Consider the following 13,939-nt stretch of genomic DNA (forward strand, 5'->3'; position numbering starts at 1 on the left):
GCCGAACACCCCATAGGGGCGGTCGGAACTCCGGGGTCCAGTAGCTGCCTTCAGGGTCACTACTCAAGAGTCGCCCGAGCCACGTGCCCTCAGATGCACTCTGCCTTCTCTCAGGGCCAACACGACCTGCGAGAGAGAGAGAGAGAGAGAGAGAGAGAGAGAGAGAGAGAGAGAGAGAGAACAGCTCCCCAGAAGGGGAGGGGGTCCCGAGCGGGAAAGTCCCCGCTTTTGCCATCTTACTGGCCGATGCCAGTCCGTTTGTGGTTAGGGTGACTTTGGGGATTCCAAGGAGAATTTGCATAGGGCATTTGTAAGTCCTTTGAAGGGTCTCCTTTCAGGAATGCCAGACTTGCTCGGTGGGTTTGTTGATTAGGAAACTCAGGATGGCTTTGTGAAGCTCTGGCCTTCTTATCTCTGAGCCTTTGGAGTTTCAGGCACTTGTCGCCCCTCAGGAAACTCAGGAAATTAGCTTTTTTTCTACCTAGGCCTTTTCCCTATCTGTCTACTTCCTTTCTACCTCCTCACCTCCACCTATGTATTATTATCACTGCCCAACAGCTTCAGTGCCAAAGTAGACCGAGCACGAGGGGGAGCCTTGTGTGTGCAATTTTAGCAGATCTGGAACTCAACCGTAGCGTGGGAGGCAGTGCAACGCTGAGGTTAAGAGTGGCTGAGACCGGAGGATCGCGGGTCACAGACAGCCTCTGCTACTAAGCGAGGCCCTGCGAGACTGAATGAGACCCTGTTTTGAAATTAGAAAGAATAAAAAAAAAATAGGGCTGGGGGTGTCAATAGGAGGTAAAATGTCCCTGGGTTCCATCCCTGTACCGCAAAAAAAAAAAAAAAAAAAAAGAAAAGAAAAGAAAAAAGTTAAGAGCCTGGGCTCTGATTGCAGGCGGACCTGGGGTTTAGTGCTAACCCATAACCCCACAGTTCTCACTTCCCGGCACGCCTGCATTTGCTCTTCTAACGGGAATGATACCACAGGTTGAGGATCCCTCATCGAAGATGCCCGGGGACCAGAAGTATTTCAGATGTGGGATGTTCTCAGATTTTAGAATATTTGCATAGAAATAAAGGGATATCTGGGGGAAGGACCACGTCTAAGCAGTACATTCACTTATGTCTCTTGTACATCTTATACACATAATACTTTCAGTGCATCTGCGTTTTGACCGTGACCTGTCACATGAGGTTGAGTGTGGGACTTCCCACTTGTGATGTCATGCGGGTGCTCAAAAAGTTTCAGGTTTTGGAGAATTTCAGAGTTTGGATTTTCAGATTAGAGATGTTTAACCTGCCACTGGCCCCTATTTTATAGCCTTGTGAGGGTTAAGTGACACACTTCACACAGAGCGTGCCACAGAGGACACAGTAAGCATGTTATCAACATTAGCTGTTGTCATAATGAGTGGTCCGTGAAACATCAGGTAGGCTTCAGCACGGGGCGTCTAGAAACATTGTAGGAGTGGATTTGGAGGCAAAGGGAAGCATTCCCCATTCAACCCATAATTAGAAGGCTATCCAGAAATGTAGGCTCCTTCCAGAATCCGCCACCAGAGGGCAGCAAACGCCGCCTGCTCTCTAGTCCCAGCCCCCTCCTCCAGGCAATCAGGCCCAAGCCAATCAGGCCGATTAGACCCGTTTTGGGTCAGTCTAGGTTCCAGAGCGCCCTGGGGAGCCCACCCCCATTTTTGCAGGCTCACAATGCATGAGTATTCTTAATCCGAAAATTCTAAACCGGAAACGCTCTAAACCCCGAGCATGTACACACAATGTTAATGGTTTTAAATCCGAATCTCCAGAGCCCATGTTTCTTGAATTGGAAGAAGAGTGTTTTCTTCTGCTTTTCTTTTTCCCCCCTCTGAAGATTTTATTTATGGCTCCAATTTAGAGGATTGCAAGAGGAAACTTCTGATAGCTCTGGACACCCCCCCCCCCGCCCCCATATCCCCTTTCTCCCAGGATGCATTTTGGTAGGGGCAAGGCTTGTTCTCACCTCCAGAGGAGGAGCCAGTGCCCCTGGGGTTATCACAGGACCCTGCTCCCACCTGCAGCCTGTCCTCGGCAGTGGCACAGCCAAGACAACCTCATATCAAAGCATCCGATGTCATCGACAGCAGCAGTGTAAGAATCAAAGCCTTTACTCTCCCCAGTTAATTCCATGTATCCCCCAAATGCCCTCGTTACCTGGGCTCCCCCCTCTGCTCCTTGGGGTTTTCTCAGGGATTTTACTTTCAAAACCTCAAGTGATTGGAAGGTCTGATTATTCACTAGTACTCATTCTTCTGACGCTGCTGTCTTGGGGCCACTGTTGGGTTTAAGTCCTGCCTGGCTACAAGGTAATTTGTCCACAGGGATGCGGATGCCAAGGTGGCTCAGAGTCCTCCCACCCCATAGAGGGCGCCCTTGTGCACCCCAGGAATGTAACTCTTAGCTCACATTTACTTAGCCTTGTCCAGGAAGCACAGAATCCTGCCTTGGCACCTAGAGAGTTTTAGTAAAATTAACCACATCTAAGGCTGGAGATATTTATCAGTGCTAGTGTGAATATTTCATACGCTCGAGGCTATACACCTCTACCCCCCAAAAAAGAGAAAGAAAGAAAAAAGAAAAAGCCTGGTATGGTGGTGCACACTTGTAATCCCAGTACTTGGGAGGTTGAGACAGGATGATCTCAGGTTTGTGGCCAGTCTCAGCTACTTAGTGAGACTCCTGCAACTTAGTGGGACCCTGTTGCAAAATAAAAAATTAAAAATAGGGCTTGGGGGTGTAGTTTGGAGGTAGGATGCCCCTGGGTTCAATCTCAGGTACTGCAAAAATAAGAAGAAAGAAAAGAAGAAGGAGGAGTAGGAGGAGGAAAGAAAAAGGAAAGAAAGAAAGAAAGAAAGAAAGAAAGAAAGAAAGAAAGACGGATGGATGAATGGGGCTGGGTGAAATAGCAAATGCCTATAATCCCAGTGCTTGGGAGGCCAAGACAAAAGAATCACAAATTCAAGGCCAGCCTCAGCAACTTAGCAAGCCTCTGTTTTAAAATAAAAAATGTGTTTTGAAAAGGGCTGAGGTAAAGAAAAAACAAACAAACAAAAAAAAAAACCAAACACCCCTGGGTTCAATTCCCAGTACCACAATTTTTTTTAAAAAAAGCCATGTGTATTAGGCCGGGCGTGGTGGCGCACACTTGTAATCCCCGCGCTTGGGAGGCTGAGACAGGAGGATCACACAGTTTCGAAGCCAGCCTCAGCTACTTAGTGAGGCTCTCAGCAACTTAGTGAGACCCTGTTTCCAAATTAAAAAAAAATAAAAAAATAGGTCTGGGAGTATAGCCCGGAGGTAGAAAGCCTCTGGGTTCCACCCCAGTAACACACACACACACACACACACACACACACAAAAGCCATGTATATCTATATTTTATTATTATTTTTACTTATTGCAAATGATTTCACAGGTATAAAGTAAATGTTATAAAAAGATGACACAAAGAACAGTAAAATGGATACTGAGTACTCATCACCTGGCTCAAGAAACAGAGCACTGATAACACTTGAAAGGCCCAGGAGTTCCCTCCCATCACATTACTATTCTGAATATTAAATTATAATTTTACAACATGAGCATGTATTCTTCAGTGACTTTTTCTTTGGCATGTTTTATTCTTAGTCTAAAGGATATTCTGTACCTCTTTTATTTTTTTCACCTATTGTGTGTGTGTGTGCATGTGTGTGTGTGTGTGTGTAGAAGGGGGTGGCACCAGGGATTAAACCCAGGAGTGTTTTGCCTCTGAGCTATACCCCCAGTTCTTTATTATTATTATTATTATTATTATTATTATTATTAAACTTGAAACAGGGTCTCACTAAGTTGCAGAGGGCCTGAGTAGCTGAGGCTGGTCGAGAACCTGCAATCCTCCCGTCTCAGCCTCCTAAATACTGGGATGACAAGCGTGAGCCACCATGCGCGGAAATCTCATTTCTCTTTTGTGTTGCACAGTTTCACGTGCTATGTTGAATCATCAGAGTTCTGACCGCAATGGTGGATAAATCCATTTGACAGATTAATCATTTGAATGAAAATACTAGGTGGCCTGGCTGGAGGAGGAGGCTTGCTGGAGGGCGTGGCCTCAGGGACTATTTATGTCCCAAGTCCCTTTCTCTCTCTCTTTCTCTCTGCTTCCCAGCTGCCATGGGCTGGGTAGCTTTTCCTCCACCATGCTCTGCCACTATGATATTTCTGCCTTGAAGCCAGCCAACCATGGACTGAACCTTCAAAAGTATTGATCCTAAATAAACGTTTTGTCTTCTAAGTGGTTCTTTTTGGGTATTTTGGTCAGAGATAAAGAGCTGGCATACACAGAACCTATACATGAAAAAAAAAAAAAAGAAGAAAATGATGAGATTTTGAAGAAAATGCTTTTAAAAAAGACACTAAAGAAGTCAGTCCCAGCCGGGTGTGGTGGCACACACTTGTAATCCCCGCGCTTGGGAGGTGAGACAGGAGGATCGCGCAGGTTCGAAGCCAGCCGCGCTGGCTTTAAGAGACCCTGTTTCCAAATAAAAATAGGTCTGGGAGTGTAGCCCTAAGGTAAAAGGGCTTCCAGGAACCCCAATACCACCACCAAAAAAAAAAAAAAAAAGTCAGTCCCCAAAAAGTGGGTCATGAAGGCAATTCAGAGACGGGCTTTGAAAAAAGTCTAAAGATGTCTCAGAGATTCTGAAGACTCTTCTGAAAAGCAGCTTAAAAATGGTTTAAAAATAATTAGGAAAAAAAAAAGGTCTTGAAAACAAGGAAAAGAAAATGGCTCTGAAAAATCAGAATTTGAAGATGATGGCTCTGAGAAAACCTGGATGAGGAAGGCTTGGAGGAGAGTGAAAACTCAGAAGAAAAGAAAGAGAAAAATATCTGAAAATATCAGAAAAACATTTGATGATAGTTGCATGAAGAGGAGGATGCAGAAAGTTAATATAGTTGAGGGAAAAGCAAAGATGCTGCTGAAGAGAAGGGGGTGCAGGTGAAAAGGAAGATGAAGAAGATGCAGATGAAAAGCTATGGAGGCGATGGTTACATAAGGAAGCTGTGTGCGGAGTCTGATGAGGGACACTGGGAGGGTGTTGGGAATGTTCAGAAAAGGGGCCCCTGGGCAAAGCTGCAGCTCTGTCCTCAGTTGTGATGCCAGTGAGGACGATGACAATGATATCTGATCCCTTTAACTTGCATTCAGGGAGATCTTTCATCTGCATTCACCTAGGCTTCAGGGTATTAGTGTGACATGACCATGGGCACAGCCATTAGATTAATGCTTTGAAATTTTTACTGTAACCAGCACTTAATAATTTTAAATTCATGTTAGCCAGCCGTTCAATGAATACTTCATAGTCACAATGTTAAGTTAAACAAAAAAAGATAGAAGAAATTAGTCCAAACGCAGAACTAACACATTAGCTATGAATGGATTAAAACTTTCTATGAGCCGGGCGTGGTGGCGCACGCTTGTAATCCCCGCGCTTGGGAGGTGGAGACAGGAGGATCGCACAGGTTCGTAGCCAGCCACGATGGCTTAAGAGACCCTGTTTCAAAAATATAAAAATAGATCTGGGAGTGTAGCCCGGAGGAAGTAGGGCTTCCAGGAACCCCAGTACCACACACACACAAAAACTTTCTATGAAAAAAAAATCAAACTCTTCATTAGAGTCATAAAATAAAACCAAACAAAAGGAATTCAGCTCCCTGCCCAGAAAACCATCTGAACACAGCGAGACAGATATTAGACAAACATTAAAGGAACGAAAACTTGGGTGAATACTGATCAAGTCCACAGGCTTCAGTAAAGTCAGCTGATTACTGAAATATCTGGTTAGTAAAATAAGCCGGTTATTGAAATATCTGCTCTGGCTGGAGGAAGCTCTGAAGACACGTGTTCATAGGCATCGTTGACTGTCTGGTTCGCTCGGTTATCATTTCACTTTATGACAGCACCATCTTCTCCTCGCGTGTGTTTGGGCCTCTCAGTGTGTCGCTCAGTATGATGTCCATGGGGCACGAAGTGTTACTGTCCGAAGTACCAAGGGGGCGTGCACTGGATGGGCTCTTCCTCCCAAATGCCCTTGAGTCTCTGGGCCCAAGATGCCAACATTGCTTTTCTTTCTTCTTCGGATGAAAACTCAGGAGCAAAACTGATCTGAGGGGCGAGGACTTTAAATCCACAGAAGTGCAGGGTGCCATGCTAAAGCCACAAAGAAAAAAAAAAATCAGAAAGCACATAATCTAGATAATTAAAGGTGAGAAATAGTAAGAAATAAAATTATAAATGACTTTAATACCACGAGGTAATTGAAAACACCTGGCTTCCTTTTTAAGTCTAGGATGTGGGGCTTTGTAAGTGAGGGAAACACTTGGAGAGGCTAGAATTTCCAGATTGATATTCATCTGTGATCGCTGCTACTCTGTCCAACTCTAAACATTGTGCTTTCGATTGATTAGGCAAATTATGGTACATTCACCTGGAACATTCAAATGGAACATTCTAGAGTAAAGTTATTCTAGCTGTCATGTGCTACTGTAATGAAAATTAAATGTAGAAGGCTGTGAAATATATTTGTTAAATGAAAATAATAAATTTTAAGCAGTTTTAGTGGTATGCCATTTACATAAAAGAATAATAACCATACATTTAATAATAGCAATTAAATATAAAATGTATATGGGCCATAAAAATATGCCAACTTATTAAAGGTGATTATTTTGGGGGTAAGAATTAAAATGATCTTTATATTTTTATTTTCCACATTGTTTCCCTTTTTCTTCTAACATATTTTTGCAAACTAAAAAAAGAAAAGGACTTTTAAAAAATCAAGAATTTAAGCTTGGCTGATAACACAAAAGAGACAGTTGGCCTGTGGAGACGGAAGTTCAGGCTTATTAACTGTTGTGTTCTGTTTTTTTTTTTGTTTTTTTTTTTGGGCGGTACTAGGGATGGAACCCTTCTACTTCCGGGCTACACTCCCAGACCTATTTTATACTTTTTATTTGGAAACAGGGTCTCTTAAGCCAGCGCGGCTGGCTTCGAACCTGTGCGATCCTCCTGTCTCTGCCTCCCAAGCGGGGGGATTACAAGTGTGCGCCACCACGCCCGGCAACTGTTGTGTTCTTTAGTGTAGCATTAAAAATGGAATCATCATACTTTCTCCTTTCAAAAACGATCAATTTTTCCCCTTAGAAATGTCACACTCAGCCCGCTATGGTTTTCTTTAAAACCCCTTAAAAATGTTATACTCAGCCCTCTATGGTTTTCTTTAAAACCCATGCCCTGATCTAGGTCTGCCCCATTAGGTGTAGGTAGGGGGTAAGCGGCCCACACACTATTTTTCAATTATTTTTTTCTCAGATGACATTATTTTATTATTGAAAATCAGCTAAAAATAAAAAATCAAAAACAACAACAGACACCATTATGATTAGTAGGAGAAATCAGTAGGTGGTTTAGGTGAAGAAAATAATATTCAGAAATCCATATCCTTCATAAATACAAAAAAAGTGTTAGATGACATAAAGATGATAGCAAAGAAAAAGGCAAGAGATGAACTTTAAAAAATGTGTGCTATCTAGATAAAAGAAAAATCTTAATGTTATGAAAAGACAATTTCACTAACATATAGAACGCAGACAAATAAAAAAAATAGCAATGCCGTAACATACACACGGGCAAAGCATGTGAGCCTAGAGAGAAGTCACAGAAAAGGGACAATTTCGTGTGTGTGTGTGTGTGTGTGTGTGTGTGTGTGTGGTGCTGGGGATGAAACCCAGGGCCTCACACATGCTAAGCATGTGCTCTTACTGTTACTAGGATCACTGTGGGTTCTTGTTTTTGGCTAGTATAGAAGTAAAAGCTGGCACTTCCAACCTCAACAGACATCCCTCGTACTCTGGAAGAGCGGTTCCCTTCAGGTTTCTGGGTCTCCTCAGGGTCCCTCACTGGAGCCTGCTACCCCCATCCCGACCCTGGGCCGTGTCCTCGCCAGGGAGCCGTTTAAACATGGACACTCCAGCCTGTTTGAGTTCAGGGCCCCACTCAGATTTGGCTTAGCTTTGGGCCAAACAGACTTCAAAGGCTGTAATTATAGTAAACGTTTTCTTACTGGACAGTCTTTTCAGGGCTCCCAAGTAAAAAATTCACCAGGGCAAAGTTCTCATTTTCTGAGTCCAGATGCAGGGAAAACGGCATGGGGGGTCAGGCTCGCGTCCCATCCTGCCCTACACCTTGGGGAAGTGTGGGATGTGCAACGGGCCAGTGCAGCAAGGACGTCTCCGGACACCTGCTCACCTGGAGTGGCCACAGGAAGTACCGGAAATCTCCGCTGACCCCTCCTTTCGTGTACATCTCGGCGGTGCTTCCTGTGGTCAAGGACAGCAGGGCCAATTTGTCCTGCAGGGCAGAAAGCAAATACGTTTGTGCAGATGCCAGAAGAGGTGTAAGTATTACCATGAGACCAGCTCAAGTGCTCATAATGGACAGTGAGAGAGTTTGCAGTCAGTCTCCTCCAGGGTTAGATAAATGTCTACTCCCACCTCCTGCTGGCCCATCCACAGAAACAGCCACATCCCAACAGGAGGGGGAAAGAGACGATCGGCAAATAGTGAATGCACAGGCTCTGACATGCCCAGACTTCAGGCAGGAGCCAAGTTCCGGAGATGCCACGGGTGAATGGACTCGGCGGAGGCTCTGACTCCAGGGTGGAGGAGGAGGTGTGCGGGCTCAGCACCACTCCAGCCACTGGTAAATGGCAGTGCCACTCACGGTCCAAGACAGATCTTGGTTACATGGTCCACTTTCCTCACATGCACTCATTTTCTGAGGTTTTTAGAATTTAAAAAGTCATTTGTGAGCCAGGTATGGTGGCGCATGCTTGTAATCCCAGCATTTGGGAGGCTGAAAACTGGAGGATCGTGGTTCGCAGAAAGCCTCAGCTACTTAGTGAGGCCCTTGGCAACTTAGTGAGACCCTGTTTCAAAATAAAGAATAAAAATAGGGCAGGGGGTGTGGCTTGGAGGTCCAGTGCCCCTGGGTGCCATCCCCAGACCCGCAAAAAAAAAAACAAACAAACAAAAACCAAAAAACCTTTATTTCAGTAGGAGACATTTTTTTTTTTCCAGTGATGGTACTGGGGATTTTTTTTCCCCCCAGTGGTGGTACTAGGGACATTCTACCTGTGAGTTGCACCTCCAGCCTATTTTATTATTTTTTGCTTTGAAATAGGGTCTTGCTAAGTTGCTGAAACTTGTCTTGACCCTGCAATGCTCTTGTCTCAGCCTCCCAAGTACTGGGATTCACAAGCGTGTGCCATGATGCCTGGCTCATGGGAAATTCTCTTAGTAAGAAGTTCACAGCCACTACACATCATGCATCTACTTCTTGCCCTGCAATGTAGCTGTCCCACTTTGGTGGGATCCCTTCTTTATAGTTGGCTGCAAATCTATCTGCATCTCCTGCTAGAAAGAACGTTCTGTCAGCTCAGAAATAATGCTTCTCTCATCTGTGTTTAGCACTTAGTGTTGTGCACACAGTAGGTTCTCAAGGTTTATTAAAAAAAAAAAGGAAGCAAGCTAGAACTATAACTCGATAGATGACTGCCCCTTCCTCCCACTCTGAGAATCTGCATCAACCCTGACCCCCAGAACACATACCTTGAGGAAACCAGAATCATAGAATCCTGGGATGTCGAAGGCAAAGCCCTGGCACAGCACCCGGTCCATCCAGCCCTTCAGGATAGCTGGCACGCTGAACCAGTAAAGCGGGAACTGGAGGTGGCACATCAAGGAGAAATGGATGCTAGCGCTTGCTGCAGAATTCTCTTTTAGTCTATCTGGATATTTGGAACAAATCCCACTGTCCTCCTTCCACATGGCTGGGCAGGTGCGAGTGACCGACAGTTTAGCCCGAGTGAGCAGGATAGGCGTGGTGACAGTGATCAGGGATACAGTGGATGATGTTCTGAGTTGCTGTTATGCTGGCTTTGTGTCCCCCAGTGACAGCCCTGAGGCTGGTCTCAGGCAGGTAGGAAGGAGGTGAAAACCTCACTGGCTTTGGGGCAGCAGTCCCTGTGACCAAGCTGATCAAGGGGACGAGGAGGAAGGTTGTGGACCAGAGCTTGCCCTCTCCATATCTGGGGTGAGTTTGAGCATCTGGGAGTCGATCAGAATCAGTGGATACTCCTTGCTTGGGAATTCTGGGTCTAAGGAATCGAGTCCTGAGGTGTAGAGAGATGCAGAGAGGACTCTGGGGACGAAATGAGGTGCTCCACCTGGGGCCCTGTGTCCCCGAAGCCCAGCCGCGGCTCCGTGCCTGTGGTTCAGGAGACCCAAGTGGCCAGAATCCTTATGACAAACTCCGCTTTCTGTCTGCTTTGACTTGATTTCTGTCAGTCCGTCAATTCCCCCAAAGCACAGGTGTTTACTTGGCTGCGGGGTTTATAGGTATATTCACGTTTCTCTACCTACCCAGAGGTGGCAGGAAGAAGCCCTAATGAATTGATGCTCCTAGGGGCTGTTCTGTGGGGCCTGCTCTTTCTGCAGTGCCAGGAAGGAACCATTACTACCGCCTTGGGACAAATATATGTGAAGTGGCAGGTGTGTGTGTGTGTGTGTGTGTGTGTGTGTGTGTGTGTGTGTAGCAAACACTGAGAAGATAGAACAAAAGATTTTCTCCTTAATGATCAGAGGATTTAAGGCCTTTGGCCCAAATTACCTTGATAAACTCTTGTGTAGAGAAATCTGGCCCTCAAGGGGCCTGGAACCTACGACAGCGGGGACTGGGAGAGCAGGTCTGCGTGATCCACGTGTTTCTTGAGCCACCAGGCTAACAGAAAAAACCCTTCATTCCTACTTACTCAGGTCAGGATTGTGAGTGAGTAAAAATGGCTGCATGCATCTCTTTAATCGACTAAGTGTTTTAACTAGATAAAGTACTGTAACTAAGTGTTGGAGAACTACGTCACAGCGCTTACCCACTAAGTGTACCTTGAAATCACTTCTAGGAACCCCAAACACAGTATCTGGAGAGTCTGCACTCTAGACTCAGGATGGATCTCACTCAGGACCCGAATCAGAGGAAAAACGAACCTGAAATATCACTAGATCCGCCTCCTGCACCTTTTTCTGCTCATCTGCGATGTCGCTGGTCAGACTCCTCTTCTTGAAGGCCTCATAGGCTTCCATCCCATAATTGAAGACCTCAGGGCTGGAGAGGGGACCTGGGGGGAAGCAAACCAAGCCTTCTCACTCCCAGGTAGGCAGCCAGGCCTGTCCCAGCCCTTCCACCAGCCCTGTGTGTGCCTGGTCGCCTCGAGGCCAGTCAAAGACATCTGCTGCTGCCCAGCAGGAGCTGGGCGCTGGGCCAGGCTAGGGAAGGAGATAAAGCCTGGGAGCGCACTGCCAGCGCAGTGCCTACCTACCAAGAGCTGTGCCCTACACCCATCGCCTTCCGTATCTTTAGAACAACCCACGAGGTCGCTGAGTTCTCTAATAGCGAGGAATCAAGGCTAGGCAGTGTGTTCAGTGCCACACGGGTCGTAAGTGGCAGAGGTGGGGTGATCGGGGGATTGAGTGTGGCCAGCTCTGCTCTATCATGTGCAAACCCAAAGCTGCTGGGAGAAGGGCCTCAGTGGGAGGGGCTGGCGGCCCTTCACTCAGTCACTTCTGAGTGCTCTTGGCTTCCTCTTTTAACCCGCTTGTATCTGATTTTCATTCACAGGGTGCACACAATGAGTGCTTCTATGTGGAAAACCCTGTTCCTCGGGAGGTCTAAGAGGCTCACTGCTGCCGGCAAGAGGCTGTGTTGCATCCGGGAGGTAATCAGATGGGTGGCGGCCACCGAATTATGTCCAACCCCAGGCCCCTTGGGCCCTTTACATCTATAATTGTCCTTCAGTATCCAGGGATCAGTTCCAGGAGTTCCTGGGATACCAAAATCCCACGGATGCTCAAATCCCTAACATAAAATGATATAGGATCTGCATAGAGCTTACAAACATCCTCCTGCTTACTTTAAGTCATCCCTATATATTGCTTCTAATACCTAATACAAGGTAAAAACTATGTAGATAGAAAAGTCAGCACATGTTCAGTACAGATGCAATTTTTTCCCAATATATGTGTATACTTTATGTATACGGTACTGGGGATTGAACCCGGGGCATTCTGCCATCCCTCCGGCCCTTTTTGTTTTCCCCTCAGAAAGAGGGTCTCAGTACATTGCTGAGGGCCTCACTAGATTGTTGAGGGCCTTGCTAAATGGCCAAGGTTGGTCTCGAACCTGTGATCCTCCGGTTTCAACCTCCCAAGTACTGGGATTATAGGTGTACACCACTACGCCTGGCCACTTAGTTTTTAAAATAATCTTAGAGCATGTAAGTATGATGAAAAATACCAAAGTCAGAGAAGAGAAAGAATGGTCAAAGATCAACTAAATAAAATAAAAGCCTTCTTGGAAAAAGAAGTCACCATAAGCAAAGTCAAATAAATAAAAAGAAACAAAAAAAATTAGGTAAAAAGTATTTGCAATTCATATCCCATACTATAGGCTAAATTTTAATATATAAAGAGCTCCTTAAAATCAATAAGAAAAAGACAAACCATCTAATAGAAAAATGAACAAGGACCGTGAAGAAAGAATTCACAGGAGATAAAGTTTAGTATTTTATTAAAATATTAACATAAATATAAAGCATTAAGATATTAAACATACCTATAGTCAGAGCAGGACAAAATAGAACTATAGAGGGCGACTAGTTTTTTGCCTGTTAGATTGGCAAGTATCCAAAAATTGGCAATGCCATTGTTAAGAGTGACGAAATAGGCATTGGGCAAATACTGCTGAAGGGAAAGTGAGCAGGAATGAGATCAAGGGAACGCAACTTGATGGTTTCTATGGAAACCAGAAGTGCACCTTCCCTTGGGCCAGCAATTCCACTTCTACATCAACTCGCACGCCCGGGGAGACGCACCTGACGGTGGTTATTCATTGCAGCACTGTTGAGAAAATGGTATCAAAAGATCAAATCCCTTGCTGGGCGTGGTGGGCACGCTTGTCATCCCCGCGCTTGGGAGGCGGAGACAGGAGGATCGCGCAGGTTCGAAGCCAGCCGCACGAGCTGGCTTAAGAGACCCTGTTTCCAAAATAAAAATATAAAATAGATCTGGGAGTGTAGCCCGGAGGTAGGAGGGCTTCCAGGAACCCCAGTACCACCAAAAAAAAAACAAAAAAAAAACAAAAAAAAACCCACCTAAATGCCCTTTAGTGGAGAGCTACTTAAATCAGGACACAGTCATGCAACGGCATATCTTTTACAACAGGAAGAAAGACAGAGGCAAAACAAAAATGTTACCATTTTTGTAAAACACAGAGATAAAATGGAGAGCACCCTCATCATCGCTCACACAACACAGACATCTCAGAAAGGATCTAGAGAAAACCGTAGCCTGGAGACCCTAGAAGCCCAGAAACTGGGTTGGCTGAAGACAGGGACGGGGAGGAGACCGGCCCGTGGACTCTTGTGAGTTGACGCTCGTATAACTTGCGCCATGATGGGCTTTAAGACAAAAAATTAGAAAACACAAAAAAGTAAGCTAAAGAAAGAGCATTTATGCAGTAACTCACCAGTGATGTCCTTCCTGGTGGCCCTCGGCTCAAAGTCCATGGCGTACAGATCAGACACGGTGACCGTGCAGCCCTGCCTGCTCAGCTCATCCATGGCTGCTGTCTTCAGGGATCCATTGAAAGACCTGGGTTCTTGGTGCGCATAGACAATGAGCACTTTCTTGCCTACAGCAGGAGAAGAAATGGTACCTTTTTTTTTTTGGTGGTGGTGGTACTGGGGACTGAACACAGGGGTATCTACCTCCACGCTCTTTTTATTTTCCTAAGCTCTTTTTATTTTCTTTTTAT

At 45.5% G+C, this 13,939-nt stretch overlaps 1 protein-coding gene across 3 annotated transcripts; it reads right to left on the minus strand.

The window, feature by feature from the left end:
* Positions 1-5,930: 5,930 nt before the first annotated feature.
* On the minus strand, positions 5,931-13,706 carry NQO2 (N-ribosyldihydronicotinamide:quinone dehydrogenase 2; the record flags this gene model as incomplete). 3 transcript variants are annotated; one of them, XM_080710023.1, is made up of 5 exons in its annotated part: positions 5,931-6,223; positions 8,321-8,422; positions 9,682-9,795; positions 11,146-11,246; positions 13,652-13,706. In XM_080710023.1, 5 exons carry the CDS (start codon positions 13,689-13,691, stop codon positions 6,047-6,049), a joined length of 534 nt encoding a protein of 177 aa, XP_080566149.1. In that variant the 3' UTR covers positions 5,931-6,046. The 3 variants fall into 3 exon arrangements, with proteins under 3 accessions (XP_080566149.1, XP_080566148.1, XP_080566147.1); XM_080710022.1 differs by having other exon boundaries at positions 11,116-11,246; XM_080710021.1 differs by lacking the exons at positions 8,321-8,422; positions 9,682-9,795 and having other exon boundaries at positions 11,116-11,246; positions 13,652-13,691.
* Positions 13,707-13,939: the final 233 nt, after the last annotated feature.

This window comes from Muscardinus avellanarius (genome assembly GCF_963383645.1).
Source record: "Muscardinus avellanarius genome assembly, chromosome: 14".
Taxonomy (NCBI): Eukaryota; Metazoa; Chordata; class Mammalia; order Rodentia; family Gliridae; genus Muscardinus; species Muscardinus avellanarius.